The 21981-nt window shown below is 43.0% G+C and overlaps 1 protein-coding gene across 1 annotated transcript in view; it reads left to right on the plus strand.

The window, feature by feature from the left end:
* Window positions 1–21981, plus strand: part of LOC103304266 (F-box/WD repeat-containing protein 12-like) — a 46180-nt gene that overhangs the window by 17546 nt on the left and 6653 nt on the right. The window contains exons 3-7 of the mRNA XM_008161198.3: window positions 2360–2523; window positions 2934–3052; window positions 15987–16196; window positions 20288–20446; window positions 21573–21783. Of these exons, the coding sequence (XP_008159420.3) occupies window positions 2360–2523; window positions 2934–3052; window positions 15987–16196; window positions 20288–20446; window positions 21573–21783 (863 nt within the window). The remainder of the gene's footprint in view (window positions 1–2359; window positions 2524–2933; window positions 3053–15986; window positions 16197–20287; window positions 20447–21572; window positions 21784–21981) is intronic.

A 21981-nucleotide genomic window follows, 5' to 3' on the forward strand; every position in this document is an offset into this window, starting at 1 on the left:
AACTAAATAGAAGTTATGAAGTAAATAAGTACAAAAATACAAATTAAAAATTCAAGAGCAGATTGGAGCAGGCAGAAGAATCAGTGAACTTGAAGTTAGGTCAATTTAGATTATCCAGTCTGAGGAAGAGAATGAATGTAAAGGTAAAAAAAAAAGGTGGGTACTGCCCAAGAGACCTGTGGCACACCATCAAGTGTGCCCACAATGCATAATAGGAGCTCAAGAATGATGGAAGGAAAAAGGAAGGAAGTATTTAAAGAAGTAATGGCTTAAAACTTCCCAAATTTGATGAACAATGTTAATTTACAAATCTGAAAGCTCAATGAACTGCAAACTTGAAAGCCAAAATCAGAGTGAAACTTGAAAGCATCAAGAGAGTACAATCCATCATGTATAAGGGACCCCCAATGAGATTAACAGTTTACTTCTCATAAAAAACACAATAGAGCCCAGAGGCAGTGAGATTACAAATTGAAAGAAAAATATTGTCACGCAGAATTCTATATCTGGCAAAATGAAGAGAATATTAAGACATTCCCAGATTTAACAAAAGCTCAGAGAGTTTGTTGCTTGTAAACTTGCCCTACAAGAAATACTAAAGGGAGTCTTTCAGGTTGAGGACATTAGACAGGAACTTGAGTTCACATGAAGAAATACAGAGCACCATAAAGTGACTACATAGGCATATATAAAAGGCAGTGTAAACTTATTTTTTATAACTGTTTCTCCTATGTGAGGTAAAAGACTGCACAAACCAATAGCTGTAAATTCCTTTTGGGTACATGATGTATAAAGATGTAATTTGTATGGTAATAACAGCATAAACGAGGGGGCAAGAAATGGAGCTATACCAGAACAAAGTTTTTGAATACTATAGAAATTAAGTAATTATTAAAAGTAGATTGTCATAAATTAGTTTTTCAACGTAAATAAAATGTGAATTTTATTTGCCCTGACCAGTGTCACTCAGTGATTAAAGCGTCAGCCCAAGCACCGAAGGGTCGTGGGTTTGATTCCCTGTCAAGGGCACATGCCTGGTTGCAGGTTCGATCCCCAGCCCTGGTTGGGATGCATGCAGGAAGCAACTAATTGATGTGTCTCTCTCACCTCGGTGTTTTGTCTGTCTGTCTGTCCTCTCTCTCTTTCTCCCCCTCCCTCCCTTCCACTCTCTATGAAAATCAATGGGAAAAGTATCCTCAGGTAAGGATTAACAAAAAGAAAAAAAAATTTTGTTTAAAGTATAAAAAAAGATAAATATTTTAATAGTAATCTCCAAAGCAACCATTATGAACTCAAAAAACTATTGTGTGAGAAACAACAGGGAATTAAAATAGGAGACTAAAAAATACTAAATATAAAAGAAGACAGTGATAGAGTATGAGAAGGGAAAATGCATAGAAATATAGAAATAAGTAAATGACATGTAAATACTATCTTGTTAGTAGTTACATTGAATGTATATGGATTAAACACTCCAATAAAAAGGCAGAGATTGGCAGAAGGGATTAATACTTTATTCTGTCTATAATAAACACAGTTTAGATTCATAGGCTCAGGTTGAAAATGAAAGAATGTAAACAGATATACTATGCAAACAGTAAGCAAAAGAGAGTTGGAATGGCCAAGCTAATATCAGACAAAATAGACTTTAATACAAAAAGTACAGGTTAATCCATCAAGATCTAAAATTTATAAACAGCCCAACTGGCATTGCTCAGCAGTTGAGCATCGACCCATGAACCAGGAGGTCAAGATTCAGTTCCTAGTCAGGGTTCATGCCCAGATTGTGGGCTCCATCTCCAGTGTGGGGTGTGCAGGAGGCAGCCAATCAGTGATTCTCTCTCATCATTGATGTTTCTATCTCTCTCTCTTTCTCTCTCTCCCGTCCTCTCGGAAATCAATAAAAAAATAAGATTTATAAACATATATGCACCTACTAACAGCATTGAAATACATGAAGGGCTGACAGAATTGAAGAGAAAGATAGACAATTCAATAGTAAGAGTTAGATACTTCAAAATATGCAGAGCCTTGGAATGGTTATGGCTGCATAACCCTAGGTAAGTGTTTACCTCTGTCTGCCCCCTGTCCTCGGACAGAATGGCGATCAGGACCTACTTCACAGAGTTGTTCTGCAGATCGGCTGGATACACACAAAGCACTATGCCTCACAGTGGTACGCACTCATTGTGTTATCTCACCATTTCCCCCTTTCACAGTAGAGGAAATGTGGTCGACACAGGCGTAGTGAGGTGTTCAATCTAATGGTGGTGAAGTCGGGGATTAAAGCCTGGCCCATTGGTACCACAGTACCTTCTGACGACTGTCCTGTCCTGCCTGGACTGTGGTCTGTTTTCAGGCAGTTGTGTCTGAGACGCTGGTCCTCCTGTAAAGACTTCCAGGTGATGCGGGCCACACAGACATGGAAACAGTACTATCTCTGCCGATCCGAGCTGGACTTCCGAGTGGAATCTGGGCGGCCAGAGAAGGACTTCATCTGCAAAGCCCTTGCCGGGCCCAAAGGTACGGTGTTGGGAGGGTGGTAGCTGCATGGTTTCCCACCACTCACTCTCCCTGGTCCGGTCCCCTGGCATTTTGTGTTTCAGCCAGTGAGCTGGAAAATGCCACTTGACGGGTACGTTCCATGCTGGGTTCAACATCTGTGTTAAGTCATTGACAGTCACTGTAACCCTGTGAGGAGGGGTCATTGCATTTATTTCATGGTTATGGGGCTGGTAGGTTGTGGACAGTCCTGCGCATGAAACCCAAGTTGTAAGTGTAAACCCTAGCCCTTTCTGTCCACTGCTGTCTCCCAATCCGTGCCTGTTGTGCTGCCGAGACAGAAAGGGGAGGGATTGTCTCGCCTGCCCTTCACCAGGTTGTTCACACTCCAGGCAGGAGTGTCCATTTGAGGCAAGTCTGTTCTCTTTCAGGAGAGATAGCTAAGCTGGCCTACGTCTCACCCAGCGAGTACTGCTTTGACAGGCGGGAGAAGTCTGTGGTGTGCACCGCGTCCTCAGATGGCACTGTGCGTGCCTGGCATCTACGTGAGGTGAGTGGCCTGGAGGGGGCCAGGATGAGTACTGAGTGTCTTCAGTCTCATTTAGCCATCACAGGCGACTTCTGAGGTGAGGAGTGGGAGCCCCATTGTACAGATGAGAAATCTGAGTGGCAGGAGGCTCAGACGCCATGCCAGGTCATGCTTGAAACTGGAGTCTGAGTGATCACAAATGTCCTGCTTCTAACTTCCTCTGCACAGGGTTGTTTGCACAGTGGGGGGCGCTGCTGTGCTCAGTGCTGTCACTTCCACGTGGAAGCTGATGCTGGCCCTCTGCCGGTTGAGCCCAGGGAACTGCAGCTTTCAGTCACCACCAGTGCAAGCTTAGTGTTAAAACCTTGAAACTTGATTAGTATTTCACACGTTGCTGGTGCTCTTGGTTTAAAAGCTTTTCTTTCTCATTTGATTCTCACAGCAGCTGAGCAGACGACTCGGCACTATTATCATCCTAATTTTATACAAGTACAGACTGAGCCTGGGAGGGGGGTGTCGCTGAGTTTGTGGTTCCCTGCATATTCAGGGTTCTGCCTGGCCACGCATGGATGTAACCCGGCCTCTTATAATGGGTCCTTTCCTGGAAAACTGTAGTTACTTCACGTTTCCAGAATCCCTAGACAGGCAACGGCACCCTAGTGAGTGCTTATCTCTCTGCGGCTCGGTTCTGCTGGAACATAGTGCACAGAGCGGAGGGCAGTCTCCAAGCAGGGCTCTTGGAGCCTCTACCTAACTCCCCACAGATCATTCCTCTGCCCCGTGAAGAGGGCACCCTGGCGCTCAGCGACCTTGACCATGACCTGGGCCTTCCTTTTCAGTCTGCATGAGTAGCTGGCTAGTGGGAGTTGCATTTTCGTACCCCTGTGCCAGCCTTGGGTCACCGCTCTGCCCAGACTTTACATTAGAAACCATGAGAGAGAACGGGTGTGAGGTGTGTATCTTTGGTGATGGCGGGTGGGGTGCTTTTGAAATGGCCCACTGAGATCTGAGGCCACTGGTGACTGTTGATGTGCGAGCGAGTCTCTGAGAGTCCTAACTGGACACCAGCCCAGGATTCCAGATGGCTGCAGGATTCCAGACCAGGTCCTGTAAGGGACTCCAGGAACCTGGCGGGACTTGGAAAGGAAAATCAGAGAGGGTGTGGGGAGGGGGGCGGGAGGGCTAGACCAGTTTTGGAATGAGTTATAGTTGTCAATTTTTTTTTTTTTGCTTTTGAATATATTCTTTCTGATGGTAATTGTGATTCTTAGGATATACTCCTAGCAGTGGGATCACTGGGTCAAATGGCAGTTCCATTTTTAATTTTTGTGAGGAAACTCCACATTGTTTTCTATAGTGGTTGTACTTGTCTACATTCCCACCAGCAGTGCACGAGGGTTCCTTTTTCTCCATATCCTCGCCAGCACTTGTTTGTTGATTTATTGATGGTAGCCATTCTGGCAGGTGTGAGATGGTACCTCATTGCTGTTTTAATTTGCATCTCTCTGATGATTAGTGATGTTGAGCACTTATTGATATGTCTCCAGGATTTTTGTATGTCCTCTTTAGAGAAGTGTTTATTTAGGTCCTCTGCCCACATTTTAATTTGATTGTTGGTTTTCCTTTTGTTGAGTTGTATGAGTACTTTATATATATGCCTGGGATGTGTTTTTGTTTTTGTTTTTTTTGAGATTAACCTCTTACCAGATGTATCGTTGGCAAAAATGTTCTCCCATGCAGTGGGTTCTCTTTTCAATTGAGGCAGTTGTCTTTTGCTGTGCAGAAGCTTTTTAGTTTGATGTAGTCCCATTTGTTTATTTTTTCCTTTGTTTCTCTTGCCCCATTAGATGCATGGGTGAAAATTCTGCTACATGAGATTTCTGCTATTTTGTTGCCTATATTTTCTTCTAGGATTTTTATGGTTTCCCAACTTATATTTAAGTCTTTAATCCATTTTGAGTTTATTCTTGTGTATGATGTATGTTGCCTGTACCTGTCCAATTTTCCCAACACCATTTATAGAAGAGACTGTCTTTACCCCCTTGTCAAATATTAATTGAGCATAATTGCTTGGGTTGATTTCTGGGTTCTTTGTTCTGTTCCATTGATCTATATGCCTGTTCTTGTGCCAGTACCATGCTGTTTTGATTACAGTGGCTTTATAATATAACTTGAAATCTGGTATTGTGATTCCTCTCAAGATTGCTGCAGCTGTTCGGGGTCTTTTTTGATGTCATATAAGTTTTTGAAGTATTTGTCCTAGATCTGTGAAATATGCTGTTGGTATTTTAATAGGGATTGCATTGAATCTATAGATTGATTTGGGGTAGTATGGATATTTTAATGATTTTGATTCTACCAGTCTATGAACACGGTATATTCTTCCACTTGTTTATATCTTCTTCTATCTCTTTTTTCAACATCCTATAAGTTTTCTGAGTACAGGTCTGTTGCCTCCTTGGTTAAGTTTATTCCTAAGTATCTTAATTTTTTTGTTCAAATGGTAAATGGGATTGTTTGTTTAGTTTCTATTTCGGAAAATTCATTATTGGTGTATAAAAAAGCCATTGATTTTTGGGTGTTGATTTTGTATCCTGCTATATTGCCAAATTCATTTATTAGGTCTAGTAGTTTTTTTTTTAAATATATTTTATTGATTTTTTACAGAGAGGAAGGTAGAGGGATAGAGAGCTAGAAACATCGATGAGAGAGAAACATCAACCAGCTGCCTCCTGCACACCCCCCACCGGGGATGTGCCCGCAACCAATGTACATGCCCCTGACCGGAATCGAACCTGGGACCCCTCAGTCCGCAGACTGACGCTCTATCCACCGAGCCAAACCGGTTTCGGCTAGTAGTTTTTTTTGGTGGAGTCTTTAGGGTTTTCTATGTACAATATCTTGTCATCTGCGAATAATAACAGTTTTACTTCCTCCTTTCCAATATGAATGCCTTTTATTTCTTCTTATCTGATCACCATGGCTAGGACTTCCAGTACTGTGTTGAATAAGAGTGGTAAAAGTGGACATCCCTGTCTTATTCCTGCTCTTAGGGGAAATGCTTTCAGTTTTTGCCCATTGAGTATAATGTTCGCTGTCGGTTTGTCATATATGGCCTTTATAATGTTGAGGTATGAACCCTCTATTCCAACTTTGCTGAGAGTTTTTAACAAAAATGGGTGTTGGATTTTGTCAAATGCTTTTTCTGTGTCTATTGATATGATCATGTGATTTTTGTCTTTCATCTTGTTTATGTATTTTATATTGTGGTTGATTTCTAATTCACATTTAATGATTTGTGAATATTGTACAGGCTTGCATCCCTGGAATAAATCCCTCTTGGTCATGGTGTATGATCTTTTTAATATGTTGTTGGATCCGATTTGATAATATTTTGTCGAGAATTTTAGCATCTATGTTCATCGGGGTATTGGCCTGTAATTCTCTTTCTTTGTAGTGTTTTTATCTGGTTTTGGGATTAGGGTAATGCTGGATTCATAAAAAGAGCTTGGAAGTGTTCCTTCCTCTTGGACTTTTTGAAATAGTTTGAGGAGGATAGGTGATAGTTCTTCTTTGAATGTTTGGTAAAACTCCCCTGTGAAGAATTCCGGAACCAGGCTTTTGTTTGCTGGGAGTTTTTTGATTACTGGTTCTGTTTCATCAGTTGTTATTGCCTATTCAGGTTTTCTGATTCTTCCTAATTCAGTTTTGAGTGACTGTATTTTCCTAGAAATTTGTCCATTTCATACACATTGTCCAATTTGTTGGCATATAGTTGTTCATAGTATTTTCTAACAATCATTTGTATGTCTGTGATGTCAGTGGTTTCTTCTTCACTTTAGTTTCTGATTTTACTTATTTGGGTCCTCTCTCTTTGTTGCTTGATGAGTCTGGTTAAAGCTTTATCAATGTTGTTTATTTTTTGAAAGAACCAGTTCATGGTTTCATTGATCTTTTGTATTGTTTTTTTAGTCTATGTCATTTATTTCTGCTCTGATCTTTATTTCCTTCCTTCTGCTTACTCTGGGCTTTTCTTGTTGTTCTGTTTCTAATTCTTTTAGTTGTAGTGTTAGACCGTTTATTAGGGCTTTTTCTTGTTTATTGAGGTAGGCGTGTAATACTATGAACTCCCCTGTCAGAACTGCCTTTGCTGTGCCCCATAGATTTTGGGTTGTTGGGTGTTCAAATTCATTTATTTCCAGGAAGTTTTTTATTTCTTTTTTATTTCATTGGTAACCCATTTATTGTTTAAAAACTATTTAGTCTTCATGTGTTTGAGTGTTTTTCAGTGTTTTATATTGTGGTTGATTTCTAATTTCATGCCACTGTGATTCAAGAAGATGTTTGATATGATTTCAGTTCTCTTGAACTTGTAGAGACTTATTTTGTGTCCTAACATGTAGTCTATCTTTGAAAATGACCCATGTGCACTTGAGAAGAATGCATATTCTTCTGTTTGGGGGTGGAATGTTATGTAAATGTCAGTTAAATCCATCTGATGTAGTGTGTTGTTTAAGGTCACTGTTTCCTTGTGTGTTTCTTTGTCTGAAAGATCTAGCCAGTGATATCAATGGAGTGTTAAAATCCCCTACTATGACTGTATTGTTGTTGATCTCTCTCCCCTAAAGTTCGCCAAGAGCTTTTCTTTTTATATATTTAGGTGATCCTATATTGGGTGCATAAATGTTTACTAGGGTTATTATTTCTTGACTAGAGGCCCAGTGCATGATTGAATCATGCACGTGTAGGGTCCCCTACACGCTTTCCCTTTTGATCGCAGTGGAGCTGGGTGCCTGTCCGCTGGTGCACCAGGCCTTTCAGAAGCCTCCAGCTCGGTGGAGGCTTCTGAAAGGCCTGGTGCCAGAGCAGACAGGCACCCAGCTCCCCCGCTTTTGATGGTCTGTGGCGGGACGTGAGCTCGCTGCCCCAGAGGCCCCTTCTGTTCCGCAGCACAGCCATGGCTCAGCGTCCCGCCAGCCCAATCGGCTACCCCAGCCACCCTGAGTCCCGCCCCCTGCGCCTCCCTCTGGCCCAATCCTGGGCATAGTGGAGTGATGGTAATTTACACATTACCATTTTATTAGGTAGAATAGAGGCCTGGTACAGGGGTGGGGGCCAGCTGGTTTGCCCTGAAGGGTGTCCCTGATCAGGGTGGGGTTCCTTTGGGGCGTGGGGTGGCCTGAGTGAGAGGCCTGTGGTGGTTTGCAGGCCGGCCACGCCTCCTGGCAACCCAAGCGGAGACCCTGGTATCTGGAATTTATTTTCCTTCTACAATTGAAACTTTGTAGCCTGGAGCGGAGCCAAGCCTGGGGCTCCCTCTGTGGTGGCAGCCATTTCTGTTGGGGTTATAATTGAAACTTTGTTGCCTTAAGCGGTGGTCCCGGCCAGGGTGTACAGAAAGCTTTGCTCCATTCTGACGCCATTTCTGTTTGAATTTGTTTACCTTCTATAATTGAAACTTTGTAGTTTGAGTGGAGGCTTAGGCCTGCAAGGGCTGGCTGTCAGAAAGCTTATTTCCCTCTGTTGCCTGGGAAACCTTGCTCTCTGTGGCTGTAGCCATCTTGGATGGGTTAATTTGCATACTCGCTCTGATTGGATGGTGGGTGTGGCTTGTGGGTGTGTCGGAGGTATGGTCAATTTGCATATTTGTCTATTATTAGGCAGAATAGATAGATCCCTTTAGTATTATGTAATGGACTTTTTTTGGTCTATTGTTAAGGCTATTGCTTTAAATTCTATTTTTTCAGATATAAGTATTGCTACCCCTGCTCTTTTTTTTTTTCTTTTCCATCTGCATGGAATATTTTTTCCATCCCTTCACTTTTATCCTGAGAGTCTTTTGAGATAGCGTATATGTCAGTCATGTTTTCTTATCTATTGATCTATCCCTATGTCTCCTTTTGATTGGAGTATCTAATCCATTTACATTTAAGGTTATTATTGATAGATACTTATTCATTGCCATTTTTATTCTTTATGCCTATGTTTCTCTCTACATATGTTTCTTCTTATTACAGTAGTGCCTTTAACATTTCCTGCAGTGCTGGTTTGGTGATAATAAACTCCTTTAGCCTTTTTTTTTTGTCTGAAATTCTCTTTATTTCTCCATCTATTTTGAATGATAACCTTCCTGGATAGAGTAGTCTTGATTTTAGATCCTTTCTTTTCATTACTTTAAATACTTCATGCCATTCCCTTCTGGCCTATAGTGTTTCTGTTGAGAAATCAGCTGATAGTCTTGTCTTATGGCCCTGAAGATTCTCTTTTTGTCCTTAACGTTTGCCATTTTAATTATGATGTGTCTTGGAGTGGGTCTCTTTTGATTCCTCTTGATTGGTACCAGTTGTGTTTCCTGAACATGTGTGACTTTTTCCTTCCCCAACTTAGGGGAATTTTCTGTCATTATTTCTTCCAACAGGTTCTCTATCCCTTGCTCACTCTCTTCTCCCTATGGGTACATTATGACTGAATGTTGTTTTGTTTCATGTTGCCCCAAAGTTTCCTTAAACTGTCCTCATGCTTTTAGAAAATACTTGTTTTTCTCTTTTTCTTAAAATATTTATTGTTGAGAGTATTACATATATCCCCCCCCTCCATTGTCCCCTTCCACCCAGTTCCCTCCTCACCCCAGGCCTTCACCACCCTATTATCTGTGTCCATAGGTAATGCATATGTGCATATATGTTCTTTGGTTAATCTCTTCCTGCCCCCCTTTCCCCTTCCTGTTGAGATTTGTCAGTCTGTCCCATGTTTCCATGCCTATGGTTCTATTTTATTCATAATTTTATTTTGTTCATTAGATTTCTTGTTCATTTATTTTGATTTCTAGCTTCAACTGTTTTTTTCATTTTTTGTCTTCTTTTTGGTTTCTAGTTTCAATTGTTGATAGATATGTATTTATTGCCATTTTATTCACATTTTTTATCATCATTCTTCTTCTCCTCCTCCCTTCCTCTTCCTTCTTCTTCCTCTTCCTCTTCTTAAGGAATACCCTTCAGCATTTCATCTAATACTAGTTTGGTGGTGATGAACACCTTTAGCTTTTTATTGTCTGAGAAGATCTTTATCTGCCCTTCAATTCTAAGTAATAGTTTTGTTGCATAGAGTAATCTTGTTTGTAGGTCCTCACTATTCATTACCTTGAATATTTGTTGCCACTCCCTTCTGGCCTACAAAGTTCCTGTTGAGAAATCAGCTGACAGTCATATGGGTGCTCCCTTGTAGGTAACTGAATGCTTTTCTCTTGCTGCTTTTAAGATTCTCTCTTTGTCTTTAGCCCTTGGCATTTTAATTATGATGTGTCCTGGCGTGGGCCTCTTTGAGTTCCTCTTCTAAGGGACTCTCTGTGCTTCCTGGACTTGCAAGTGTATTTCTCTCACCAGTTAGGGGAATTTTTATGTCATTATTTCTTCATGTAGGTTTTCAATATCTTCCTCTCTCTCTTCTCCCTCCAGCACCCCCATAATGCGAATGTTGATACACTTATTGTCACAGAGGCTTCCTAACCTATCTTCATATTTTTTTTTATTCCTTTTTCTTTTTCTTTTCTGATTGGGTGTTTTTGCTTCCTCATATTCCAGATCATTGACTTGATTCTCAGAATCCTCTACTCTACAGTTGAATCCCTGTAAATGATTCTTTATTTCAGTTAGTGCATGCTTAATTTCTGACTGGTCCTTTTTCATGTCTTTGGAATTCTCACTAAGATCCTTGAAATTCTCACTAATTCACTTGAAGTTCTCATTAAGATCCATGAGCATCTTTATAACCATTGTTTTGAACTTGGTATCTAGTAGTTTGCTTGGTTTCATTTCATTACTTCTTTTTCTGGATATTTCTTCTATTCTTTCATCTGTGTCATGTTTCTTGGTCTCTGCATTTTGGCTGCTTCCATGTATTTGTTTCTATGTATTAGGTAGAGCTGCTATATCTCCTGGAATTGATAGAGTGGCTTTGTGTAGTAGGTGTCTTGTAGGGACCAGTTTTTTAAATTATTTTTTTATTTTGGTCTTGAGTTATAGGAGAAACTTGCATATTTTGGAAATTAACCCTTTATCTGATAGTTTGTAAATATTTTCTCCCATTCAGTATATTATCTTTTTATTCTGTTCATTGTTTCCTTTGCTGTGCAGATCTCTTTTGAATTTGATATTTGCTTTTAGAATCTGGTAAATATTACCTAGTACATAATTGTCCTGTGTTACTTAGAGTTTTTTTAAAAATCAGGAATGGCTGCTGAAATTTGGAAACAGGTACCAGTACTTTTGGGGCATTTGTTGATTATTCCCTATGGTTCCCCAGTTTTAATTTGAATATATAATAAATTATTTGAACTGTCCTTGCATTTCTATAACCAACTCTAATAGAACATAATATATGTATTGCTGAGGCTCTGAATAATAATACTTAAACATTTTTAATCTCTATTTGTAAGTTATATTTGTCTTTATTTTGTTTTGTTCCTAGTTTTACAGAATGCATCAGAGAGCTTTCTAACATTTTTTATAACCTGAAATAGTAAAAGGAATGTTATAGGAGTTATACATTTCTTAAGAGATGGATTGAGTCATTTGTGAAGTAACTGGGCCTTTTGTCTCTGCCTTTTCAGTTTCCTCTGTAACTCCTCTTCTCTCCAGGTTTTTACTAGGTGTAGCAGTTAATAATGTGGATTTTTTTCAATAGATGGAGTTACATATGTTGATATATATACGATTTGATATGTATGCTATTTTGTTGTATTGACAACAAGCTTCAAAACTTCATATGTCAAATTTGCTGAAGGTGTTAACATCATAGATATTTTTACACTTAAAAATGTTGAATTTCATGTCAAAAAAAGAGCATTTGCGGGAAGTTATAATTCATTATTTTAAAGAAAAGTGCTGCTGAATACTTCGGGAAGCTTATGGTGAACATGCTCCATCTCAAGATACTTGTGAACGCTGGTTTAAACGCTTTAAAAGTGATGATTTTGATGTGAAAGACAATGAATGTCCAGGTCAACCAAAAAAGTTTGAAGACCAACAATTACAAACATTATTGGATGAAGATGCATGTAAAACTCAAAAACAACCTGCAGAAAGATTAAACGTTGCTCAGTAAACAATTTCCGATCGTTTACAAGCAATGGGAAAGATTTTAAAGGAAGGAAAATGGGTGCCACATCAACCGAACAAAAGACAAATGGAAAACTGAAAAGTCAGTAAAATGTTGCTTCAATGACATGAAAGAAAGTCTTTTTTGCATCGAATTGTGACTGGTGATGAAAAGTGGATTTATTTTGAGAATCCCAAATTCATAAAATCATGGGTTGGTCCAGGTCAACCATCAACATTGACTGCAAGGCCAAATCGCTTCGGAAAGAAGACAGTGCTCTGCATTTGGTGGGATCAGAAAGGTGTGGTGTATTATGAGCTTCTAAAACCAGGTGCAACCATTAATACTGATCACTACTGACAACAAATAATCAATTTGAACCTCGCTTTGATCGTGAAATGACCAGAATGTTCCAGAAGACACAGCAAAGTAATTTTGCTTCATGATGATGCACCATCACACACTTCAAAACCAGTTAAAGACATGTTAAAAGATCTTGCCTGGGAAGTATTAACCCACCCGCTGTATTCACCAGACCTTGCTCCTTCAGATTACCAATTGTTCCAATCGATGGCACATGCACTTTCTGAGCAGCACTTCAAAACATATGAAGAAGTGGAAAATTGGGTCTCTGAATGGTTTGCCTCAAAATAAGAATTACCTGAAAGATGGGAAAATGTGTAGCTAGAGATGGACATTACTTTGAATAAAGCACTTTTGATGTTTCTCTTGAAATTATCGTGTTTCCTTTTATTACAAAGTCCACATTATTAACTGGTACACCTAGTACTTGTTCTTCAGTAAAGTTGAATCACTATATTTTGCTAGAAAATTATTTCTTCTAAATCTTCAAGTTGAGTGCCTTAATACTGCCTGTTGCTAGACATGATGTTCTCACCTCATTTCTGGCTGTGGTAGGGTCCCTCCTCATTCTCACTGTGTATGAGTCCTTTTAGGTAGAACCACTGGGTACTATATAAGTTTTGTCATCATTTTGCCATCATTTATGAACCATCTTTTGGAACTATATTCAGGAATACATTTTTAAAATATTGTTTTACTTGGAAATGCTATGACAATCTTTTTAAAAAAACACTAAATGCATGGTAACATGTCAGTTCCATGGTCTCTTCCCAGGATTCTGAGAACTGGATTGGAGAGGTCAAGAGCCCAAGTGCCAGAGGGCCCATGGTACATTAAGACAGGGCATCCGAGAACCAACCCAATAGCCACTGTTCCTGAGTCTCCCAGAGCTCACACACAAGGTTTCTTTCCAATTTGGGGTTATTCTGACCCTTTTCCTATTATGTTATCTCTGTATCATGGTCTCTATCTCTTTTCCCACACCTGACATCTCAGTATTCTTCCACTAGTTTCTTTCTTCCCCACAGGCCAACAAATCAACACTTGATTTCTGTTGCTCAGCTAACATGCCATTGGTGGGACAGAACTCGGCCTGTAGAGAGGTCGGGATGCTACTAACATTGCAGCATTACCCAGACTAAAGGTCAAAGATCTGAAAGGCTTGTTAAAAAAAACACACCCAGTCAATCGTGCCACTCCTATTTCCCCAACCCCAGAGGAAATGATGTTCCCAAATTAGGGGATAATGATTTTGCTTTTCTCCTTCTGCCTCCATACAGAGTAACCTTGCTGTCCCAAAAATAATGGCATATATTGTCTATCTAGACATCTTCCAGTCGTTCTGCTTTCCTTCCGGACAAAGCCATGGTAGCAGGGCCGAGGCAGAGGCAGTTAGGGGCTATCAGGCCAGCAGGGGAGGGCAATTAGGGGTGATCAGGCCAGCAGGGGGGAGGGGGAACAGGGGCGATCAGGCCGGCAGGCAGAGGGGTTAGGGGTGATCAGGCCGGCAGGCAGGTGAGCGGTTAGGAGCCAGTGATTCCAGATTGTGAGAGGGATGTCCGACTGCTTATTTAGGACACCCCCAAGGGGTCCCAGATTGGAGAGGTTCAGGCCAGGCTGAGGGGACTCCCCCACCGTGCACAAATTTCATGCACTAGACCTCTAGTGTTATAATTATGTGCCGGGGCTGGCCAGCAGACTCTGAGCGACTGATGAATGATTACTCTGACACATTTCTGTGAAAGAGAGGGCTAAGGGACTGCCTGGCAATAGGAACTAGACAGCTTCATTCACCTGCCTCTTCAGGCCTTTATTGTAACAGCAGTTTGAGATAAAGTTTAACTTTTAGATACAATCCGTAGGGTAAGCATTCTTGGGAGGACACGTGCGTCTGCAGTGTCCTTTAAGCAAGGACGTCTAAAGATTAGGCATAAAGATTCTGGTAAACACCTGAGGGTCTACACGTACACAGACTTGTTGGGAAAGGTCAATGAACAGTTAGGGGCGATCACCTTCAGCCAACTCCCCTAGGGAATTCTGATAAATAGGGCCGGCCGCCTTCAGCCAACTCCCGTAGGTCAGAATTTCCTCCTTACAGACTTTCCAACCAAGTCTTCCGTGCTCTCCCACAATTATGTTAATGCTTTTCACAGCCAGGCCTTGAGGTAAACTAACATTTTGCTTTTCCTGCAGTTAGTAATTATTCTTTTAAAAATTTTTCTTAGTTTTCTATGTACTCACAATATTTGTCTCTAGTTTTATTTGCTGTTCCCTGGCGAATTCTAGGGTTTGAGTTTGTCTTTTTCTAGCACTGAAGTATCTGGTACCACCAGCAGCTTCCAACTGCCCCCAGCCCCATGCCTCTCTTTTCTGGGCCACATCAGGTAGAGTCAGGGTCCCCAGGCCATCACTGGTCAGCATCTTTCTGCCCTGTTCCGCTGGCCACTGCTTCCCTTTCTGAAATAGGAAGGGGAGTTTAACTGCTCCTTCGCCCACTTCCTGCCACTAACCACTGGTAAACACCCTTTGTCCTCCGAAGCTCACCCTCAGTCCGTCTACAGGCCGAGTTCTGTCCCACCAATGGCTTGTTAGCTGAGCAACAGAAATCAAGTGTTGATTTGTTGGCCTGTGGGGAAGAAAGAAACTAGTGGAAGAATACTGAGATGTCAGGTGTGGGAAAAGAGATAGAGACCATGATACAGAGATAACATAATAGGAAAAGGGTCAGAATAACCCCAAATTGGAAAGAAACCTTGTGTGTGAGCTCTGGGAGACTCAGGAACAGTGGCTATTGGGTTGGTTCTCGGATGCCCTGTCTTAATGTACCATGGGCCCTCTGGCACTTGGGCTCTTGACCTCTCCAATCCAGTTCTCAGAATCCCGGGAAGAGACCATGGAATTGACCCAGCTTGGGCCACTGGTTTTCCTCTGGGTGTGGGCCTGGGCCTGAGCCTGGACCGGGGCTGGCCTGTGGTGGTACTGCTGGGTTCACTGTAGGGAAATGGGTGTTCCGGCCAGGGCAGCTGCAGATATGCAACACAAACCATTCATATCCACAAGCCCGGTTAGCTTATCAGTGAAACTGACTACCCAGGTCTGAGCGATATGCTCCGAGTGGAGGCTCTGTGTGCAGCCATTCGTGGCCAGGTCCCAGCCAGGTGTGTAGTGTTGGTCCCGCCTCCCTGCCTAGCCTTCCTCAGCTGAGCTGTAGGTCACCACTGGAAGTGCAGCAGACATACTGGCCAGTGTGCATGCAGGACCCCACCCTGGGTCCACTTGGGGATGCCACCCAGTCCCCCCCGAAGTCTCTACACACCCATACTCGGCCACCTCCGTGGTATTCCCTGCCCTACTGTTTGTTAGTCCCGTGGGGATGGGGATAGGGTCCTTTCACCTGCATGTCCCAGGTGCTGGTTGAGGGATGAATGAAAAGAATGTGTGTTTACAAAATAAACTGCTCTATGTAAGTTCTTATATTAATTTTGTTGTTGCCCAGGGCATGGAGATCTGGTCTAGCCCTCTACAGCCTGCTGCTCTGGTGGATTTGGTGACTTACCCTCAGCTGCAGCTGGTTGTCACTGTGGACGCACAGGGACTCATCAAAGTGTGGGAAGCAGAGAGCGGGAGGGAGTCAGCCTCCTTCTGCCTGCCTACACACTCGTCTGCATTGGAGGCCTCTGACCACCCAGAGGGCCCCTTCCTGCTGGTGAGTGACCCGGCTTTCAGGAGCCTCTGTGGGTGCTAGCCGTCTCCCAGCCAAGGGCACAAAAAAGTTGGAGTGCAGGGTCACGGAGAGTTGGAGCATTGGGTGGATTATCAGGTGTTGCAACCTGGCAGTAAGGCTGGGCTGAGAGTAAACAGTCTTTGCACCTGCTGCAGCTCAGCACTCCTATCAGCTGTTCGCAGTAAACGAAAGTCCTTTCTGGAAAAGGATACCAGTACCCCAGGCCTCACATTATTTCTCTTTTCAGACATAGTATCCATCACACACTTAAAGCTAACTAGGGAATAAGAATAGTACCAACTAGCCCTGGCCAGGTGGCTCAGTTGGTTGGAGTGTCGTCCCATACACCAAAAGGTGGTGGGTTCCATTCCCTGTCAGGGCACATACCTGGATTGCAAGTTCAGTCCCCAGTTGGGTCAAGTACAGGAGGCAAACTGATCAATGTTTCTCTCTTTCTCCCTTTCTCTTTCTGTAAAACCAATAAAAATATATTCTCGGGCAGGGATTAAAAAAAAAAAAAAAGAATAGTACCAACTAGAACTGGCAGGTTAAACAGTAGACAATTTGAGAGAGCCACAGGGGCTTCGGATAGTGTGGTTATTTGACACAGACAATAAGACACCAATGGTTGCTATGATCAGGGAGGCGAATTTCAGCAGACAACTTAAAGCTATAAAACATGACATAGACACAGACCACAGCATGGTGATTACCAGTGGGATCGGGTGTGGTGGGAGGTGGAATAGGATAAAGGAGGGATAAATGGTGATAGAAGGAGACTTGACTTTGGGTGTGAACACACAATACAATACACAGATGATGTATCATAGAATTTACCCCTGAAACCTATTTAATTTTATTAACCAATGTTATCCCAATAAATTCAATAAAAAATTTTAAAAGCTATAAAAATGATTTAGAAAATAATCAGAACAGGAAAACTGAAAAGCAAAGATCAAGAGATCAGTGAATGGACTTGATGGAGGGTGGACAGTGGAACCACACAGAGATTGGGAAGGATGGATGGAGCTGTGGGCACAGGCAAGTTCTACTTCTTAGTTTAAGTGGTGACATGAATATTTTCTTTGTAATAATTCATTGAGCTCTACATTTGTTTTGTGCATTTTGTCATATATATATTATATACATCAATTAGAGAGTTAGAATATGGAAGGAAATTAGTGAGCTGAAAGATAACAATGGCCTGGAACAAAACCGGGATAGCAAGAGTGTAAATGCAGAAGAGAGGGTAAGAGACGTGGACAAGCTTCTGAGACATTGTGGACACAATCACCCGTGGCTCTTGTGTAAAGGCAGCTTCTGATTCCGTGGGTCCCTGGGGATGCCCGAGATGCTGACTTTTTAACCGGCTTCTTGGGAATGTTGGGGCTGCCAGTTCTTTTGAGTAGCAAGACCGTAAGGATCTATGACAACACCCAGTACTTGAAATCCCCGGAGTGGGTGAGGCACCGCTTTCCTGTAGTCTTGGTGCTGAAGGATAGCCTGGCTGGGCACCAGATCCCTGCTCACACTTCTCTTGAATTTTGTGAAACTATTACTTCACTGTTTATGTTTCTGTTGAAAAGTCTACAGGTACCTGACTTTACTTGTTAGAAACTTGGATATTTAAACTCAAAGGCCTTAAAGATATTTTGAAATATTTAAAGTCTAGTAGTTTCATTGTGACATGTCTGCAGTGATCATCCTGGGTCACCCTTTCAGTACATAGATTCAGGGTTTTTTATTTCTAGAGAGTTTCACTATATATGAATTTTCATTATTAATCTGTTAATGAAGCGTTCCTCTGTAGGAACTTAAGTCATGTTTATTAGACCTTCTTGCCTATCTTCTTAGATACTTTCCGATTCATTTTAGCCTTTCATTCTACTTTTGTTCTCTTACCTGTTTTCTTTCTCCTCTTCTAGTGCCCTTATTTGTTCAGAGAATGTTTTCTCTCTTAGATTTATTATCTTCATTTTTTCCCCTTAATCCTCACCCGAGGATATTTTTCCATTGATTTTTTACGGAGAGTGGAAGGGAAGGGAAGAGACAGAGAAAGAAACATCGATGTGAGAGAGACACGTCAATTGGTTGCCTCCCACATGTACCTTGACTGGGGCCGGGTACCAAGCCTGCAACAGAAGTGCATTCCCTTGACTGGAATTGATCCTGGGACCCTTCAGTCCACAGGCCAACGCTCCATCCACTGAGCCAAACTGACTAGGGCTATTATCTTCATTTGTGAAGTAACTTTTCTTTCTTTTTTCCTAATGTTTTTATTGATTTTTTTTAGAGAGAAAGCAAGGGAGAGAGAGAAACATCAATGTGAGAGAAAAACATCTATTGGTTGCTTCTTGTATGGCACCCTGACCAGGAACCGAATATGCAACCTGGGCATTTGACCTGACCGGGAATCAAACTGGCAATCTTTTGGTGCACAGGGCCATACTGGCCAGGGTGAGATAACTTTTTCATCAGTATATTTCCTGAATTAATTTCTCTTATTTAATATCTTGTTGTTTCTTATCTGTTTCCATTCTGAGTGTTGAATTTCTGATTCCAGATGTCCCTTCATATGCTTGTATTGTGATATTTAACTCCTGTCCATGTGGCTACAGATCTCTGGTTCCTGGTGGAATAGTTTTACCAGCTTAAATGTGTTGCTTCTCTCTTTTTCTTCTCATGACCTTGTTTGTTGCCGTTTTCTATGTGTTGTGAAGTATTTGTGTTTTCTTGGCCAGTAAGAACAAGTGTTTTCAGGAATAGGAAGTCCAGATTGTGTTCCAGGTGCAAATGTCTGTGAAAAATGTTCTTTTAAAACAGGAGGTGACAGACAAGCCACACAAGAAATGAAGCCCTTGACCATTAGGAGAGAGAAGCTAATCGACTCCCATATCACGCCATCTGTGGAAATACATTTAAAATAATTAAAACTAAATTAAAAGGCAGTTAGCCCTAGCTGGTTTAGCTCAGTGGATAGAGCATCGGCCTGTGGACTGAAGGGTCCCGGGTTTGATTCCGGTCAAGGGCACATGCCCAGGTTGTGGGATCGATCCCCAGGAAGTGGGTGTGCACCAGCCTATCAATGATTCTCTCTCATCATTGATGTTTCTATCTCTCTCTCCCTCTTCCTTTCTCTCTGAAATCAATAAAAATGTTTAAAAAATGTAAAAGGCAGTTATAAAATTATCCGAGGGATAACTAAGTGATTTTTAAAATCAATCTGGGATGTGCCCGGCCTTGCTAGGCCAGAAAAAACCTGGAATTGAAAAAATACACAGATTTATCTAAAAAATTAAAAACATCTCAACTATAGAATATTTTAAAATCAAGACATAAAAAATCAGGAGGGAACACTATCTTATTTAACAAATAATATATTATTTGAAGCATAGAGATCTAGTAGAAAAATAGGTGAAGACATGAATGGTCAACTCATAGAAAAAAGTACAAGTGGCCAATAATGTGTAAAGGTGTGAAACCCAACTCATAATCAAGAAAGTAGCATCACACCAAGGCTTTGGCCTACTGGATGAGCAAACATAAAAAAATTGGTATTATAGTAAGTTTGATGAAAAATAAATATTTTTATACATGGCAAATAAGGATATAGATTGAACACTTTTAATAAAGCTTGCTTTTTCTCCTGTTAGAATTTTTAAATCTGATACTCTTTCGACCTAACAATTCCAGTTCTAGGGACCTCTCGGGAGGAAATATTGGCATTGTCGCACAAAGATCGTTCATGGTAACGGAATTTGTAAACAAACTAAATTTCCATCATAATGGATGAAGTAGAAAGTCCTGGAAAAAAGTCCTCTGATGAGAAAAGATTTCCAAAGAGTATTTGGAAACGGAAAAGACGGGGCAGGCTGCAGAATAGCCTGTGAGCATGAGGGATAGCAAGGGCTTCTGTGGAGGGAGGAGAGGGCTTGCTCTCGTGTTGTTTGAGGAATTCATTACTTTTGACTTAATAAGTGGCATTTCACCCCAGCGAGGAAGGAGCTATGTGGCCACCTGTTCCTTGGGCGAGGACAGGAGGACGCAGGTGGTCACCGCACTTCGCGTTGCAGGCGGCCTGTGCCGACGGAACGCTCTACATGCTGACGGTGCCCGGGCTGCAGCTGCTGTCCAGGGTGAGCGTGTTCCCGAACCAGCCCGCCAGCCTGTTCTGCTCTCCTGACTGCCAGTGGGTGTTCGCATTGGCCCAGGACTCAGACCTGAGCCCCAAGGTCAGTGCTGGGCTGTGTCCCTTGTCCCAAGGGCAGGCTTTGTGTGCACAGGTGGTGGGTTCTGTGCCCGGTCTTGCACATGCATCTGGGAGGGCGGCTTCTCGCACAGGACCACGTCTGCGGCCACTCAGGGCCCCCAGCTGGGCAGTGGTGGTGCCGGCCTCTCCCCGGAGCTGCTGCTCTCTCCAGACTGCTGTGTTGCCCACAGGTCGAAAGGGGTTTGTTGCTTGGCTGGAGAGGACAGAGTTCTGAAGGGGCTTGAGGCCTTAGGGACATCTCAGTGGAGTGTCATAAGACATTCAACGGCTTGAGAACAGAGCTTCCATGAGAGTGAGGAAGGATGCTGGCAGTGTGGGACAGCATCGTTACTTGGACAGGGCACAGCATGCCTGCCTCGTGGCCAGCCCGTGGCACTGAGGACCACCCCCAGCACCAGAGCCCCGGGACCCAGGGAGCATCCTGGTGATTTATGGGCTCAGAGATGTCCAGCCTGAGTGCCAGGAACCAACCTGGAAAAAGGGCAGAGTTGGAGACCACTGGAGAGGGTCTGAGCCACGCTGGCGGGTGGATGAGGCAGGCCAGGAAGAGAGCAAGGACAGGCAGGGCAATCAGGCGGCAGTGCCAGGACCTGGTAGCCAGGGGAGGTGAGAGGTCTGGAAGGGGCCGTGGAGGAGAGAGCTTCAGGAAGGGGGCAGGCGGAGGGCCGTGGTCACCAGGAGTGGGACCTCTTGACAAAGCAGTCCTCGGGACTGACAAGAAGTGTTTGGGACCAGACTGCCTGGAAGTAGGAAGGGAACCTGCAGGCAGACACTGGAGGCAAAAGTGAGACAGTGATGTGCAGCTGCTCCACAGCAGAAGAGCCGTTTTCCGGATTCACTCCCCTGCCCTCACGGGGACTCGTGGACCTAGACCTCTCCCGTGGCCAGATGTGGGCTGGGCTTAACCTCGTTCCCTGGTCCGAGCCATGTGGAAAGGAGGGTCTGTAAGTGGCACAGCCGCTCCATGACACCAGTAAGGTCACTGTGGGTGTGGGTCCCTGAGCAGAGCCGCCAGGAGGGGCCTCAGAGTGCTCTGGGGTCGGAGACGTCTCCTGTCATCGCACTGAGGCCGGTGGTGGTGTCCCCAGGTGTTCCACTCGCAGTCCCTGCTGTGTCCACCGGAAGACGAGCCTCCTGTCTCCGCTGCTCTCCCCATCCGGCTGACTTCCAGAGCCTGCTGGGCCCCCGATGAGGCAGCCAGGCTGTTGGTGATGCACAGAGATGACAACAGCGTGCAGTGGGTGGTCACCACCTACGAGCTAGGGGCGAAGAAGTGCCGGGATGCAATGAACATTCAGGGTAAGGATCCCATATCAGGACTGTGGGTCTGCATGGCACCAACACTGCATAGGATGCTTCAAGCGCAGATGCCTCATGTTTCCTTTGGGACACTGTCTTTTCTCGCAGTGAATATAGTGACCCAACAACTGTGTCCTTGTTTGGGATGTTACATTCTGGGTGAGTGGTCGAGCACCTGCTTTGTGTCAGGCCCTCTGC

Source organism: Eptesicus fuscus, chromosome 15 (assembly GCF_027574615.1).
Source record: "Eptesicus fuscus isolate TK198812 chromosome 15, DD_ASM_mEF_20220401, whole genome shotgun sequence".
NCBI lineage: Eukaryota > Metazoa > Chordata > Mammalia > Chiroptera > Vespertilionidae > Eptesicus > Eptesicus fuscus.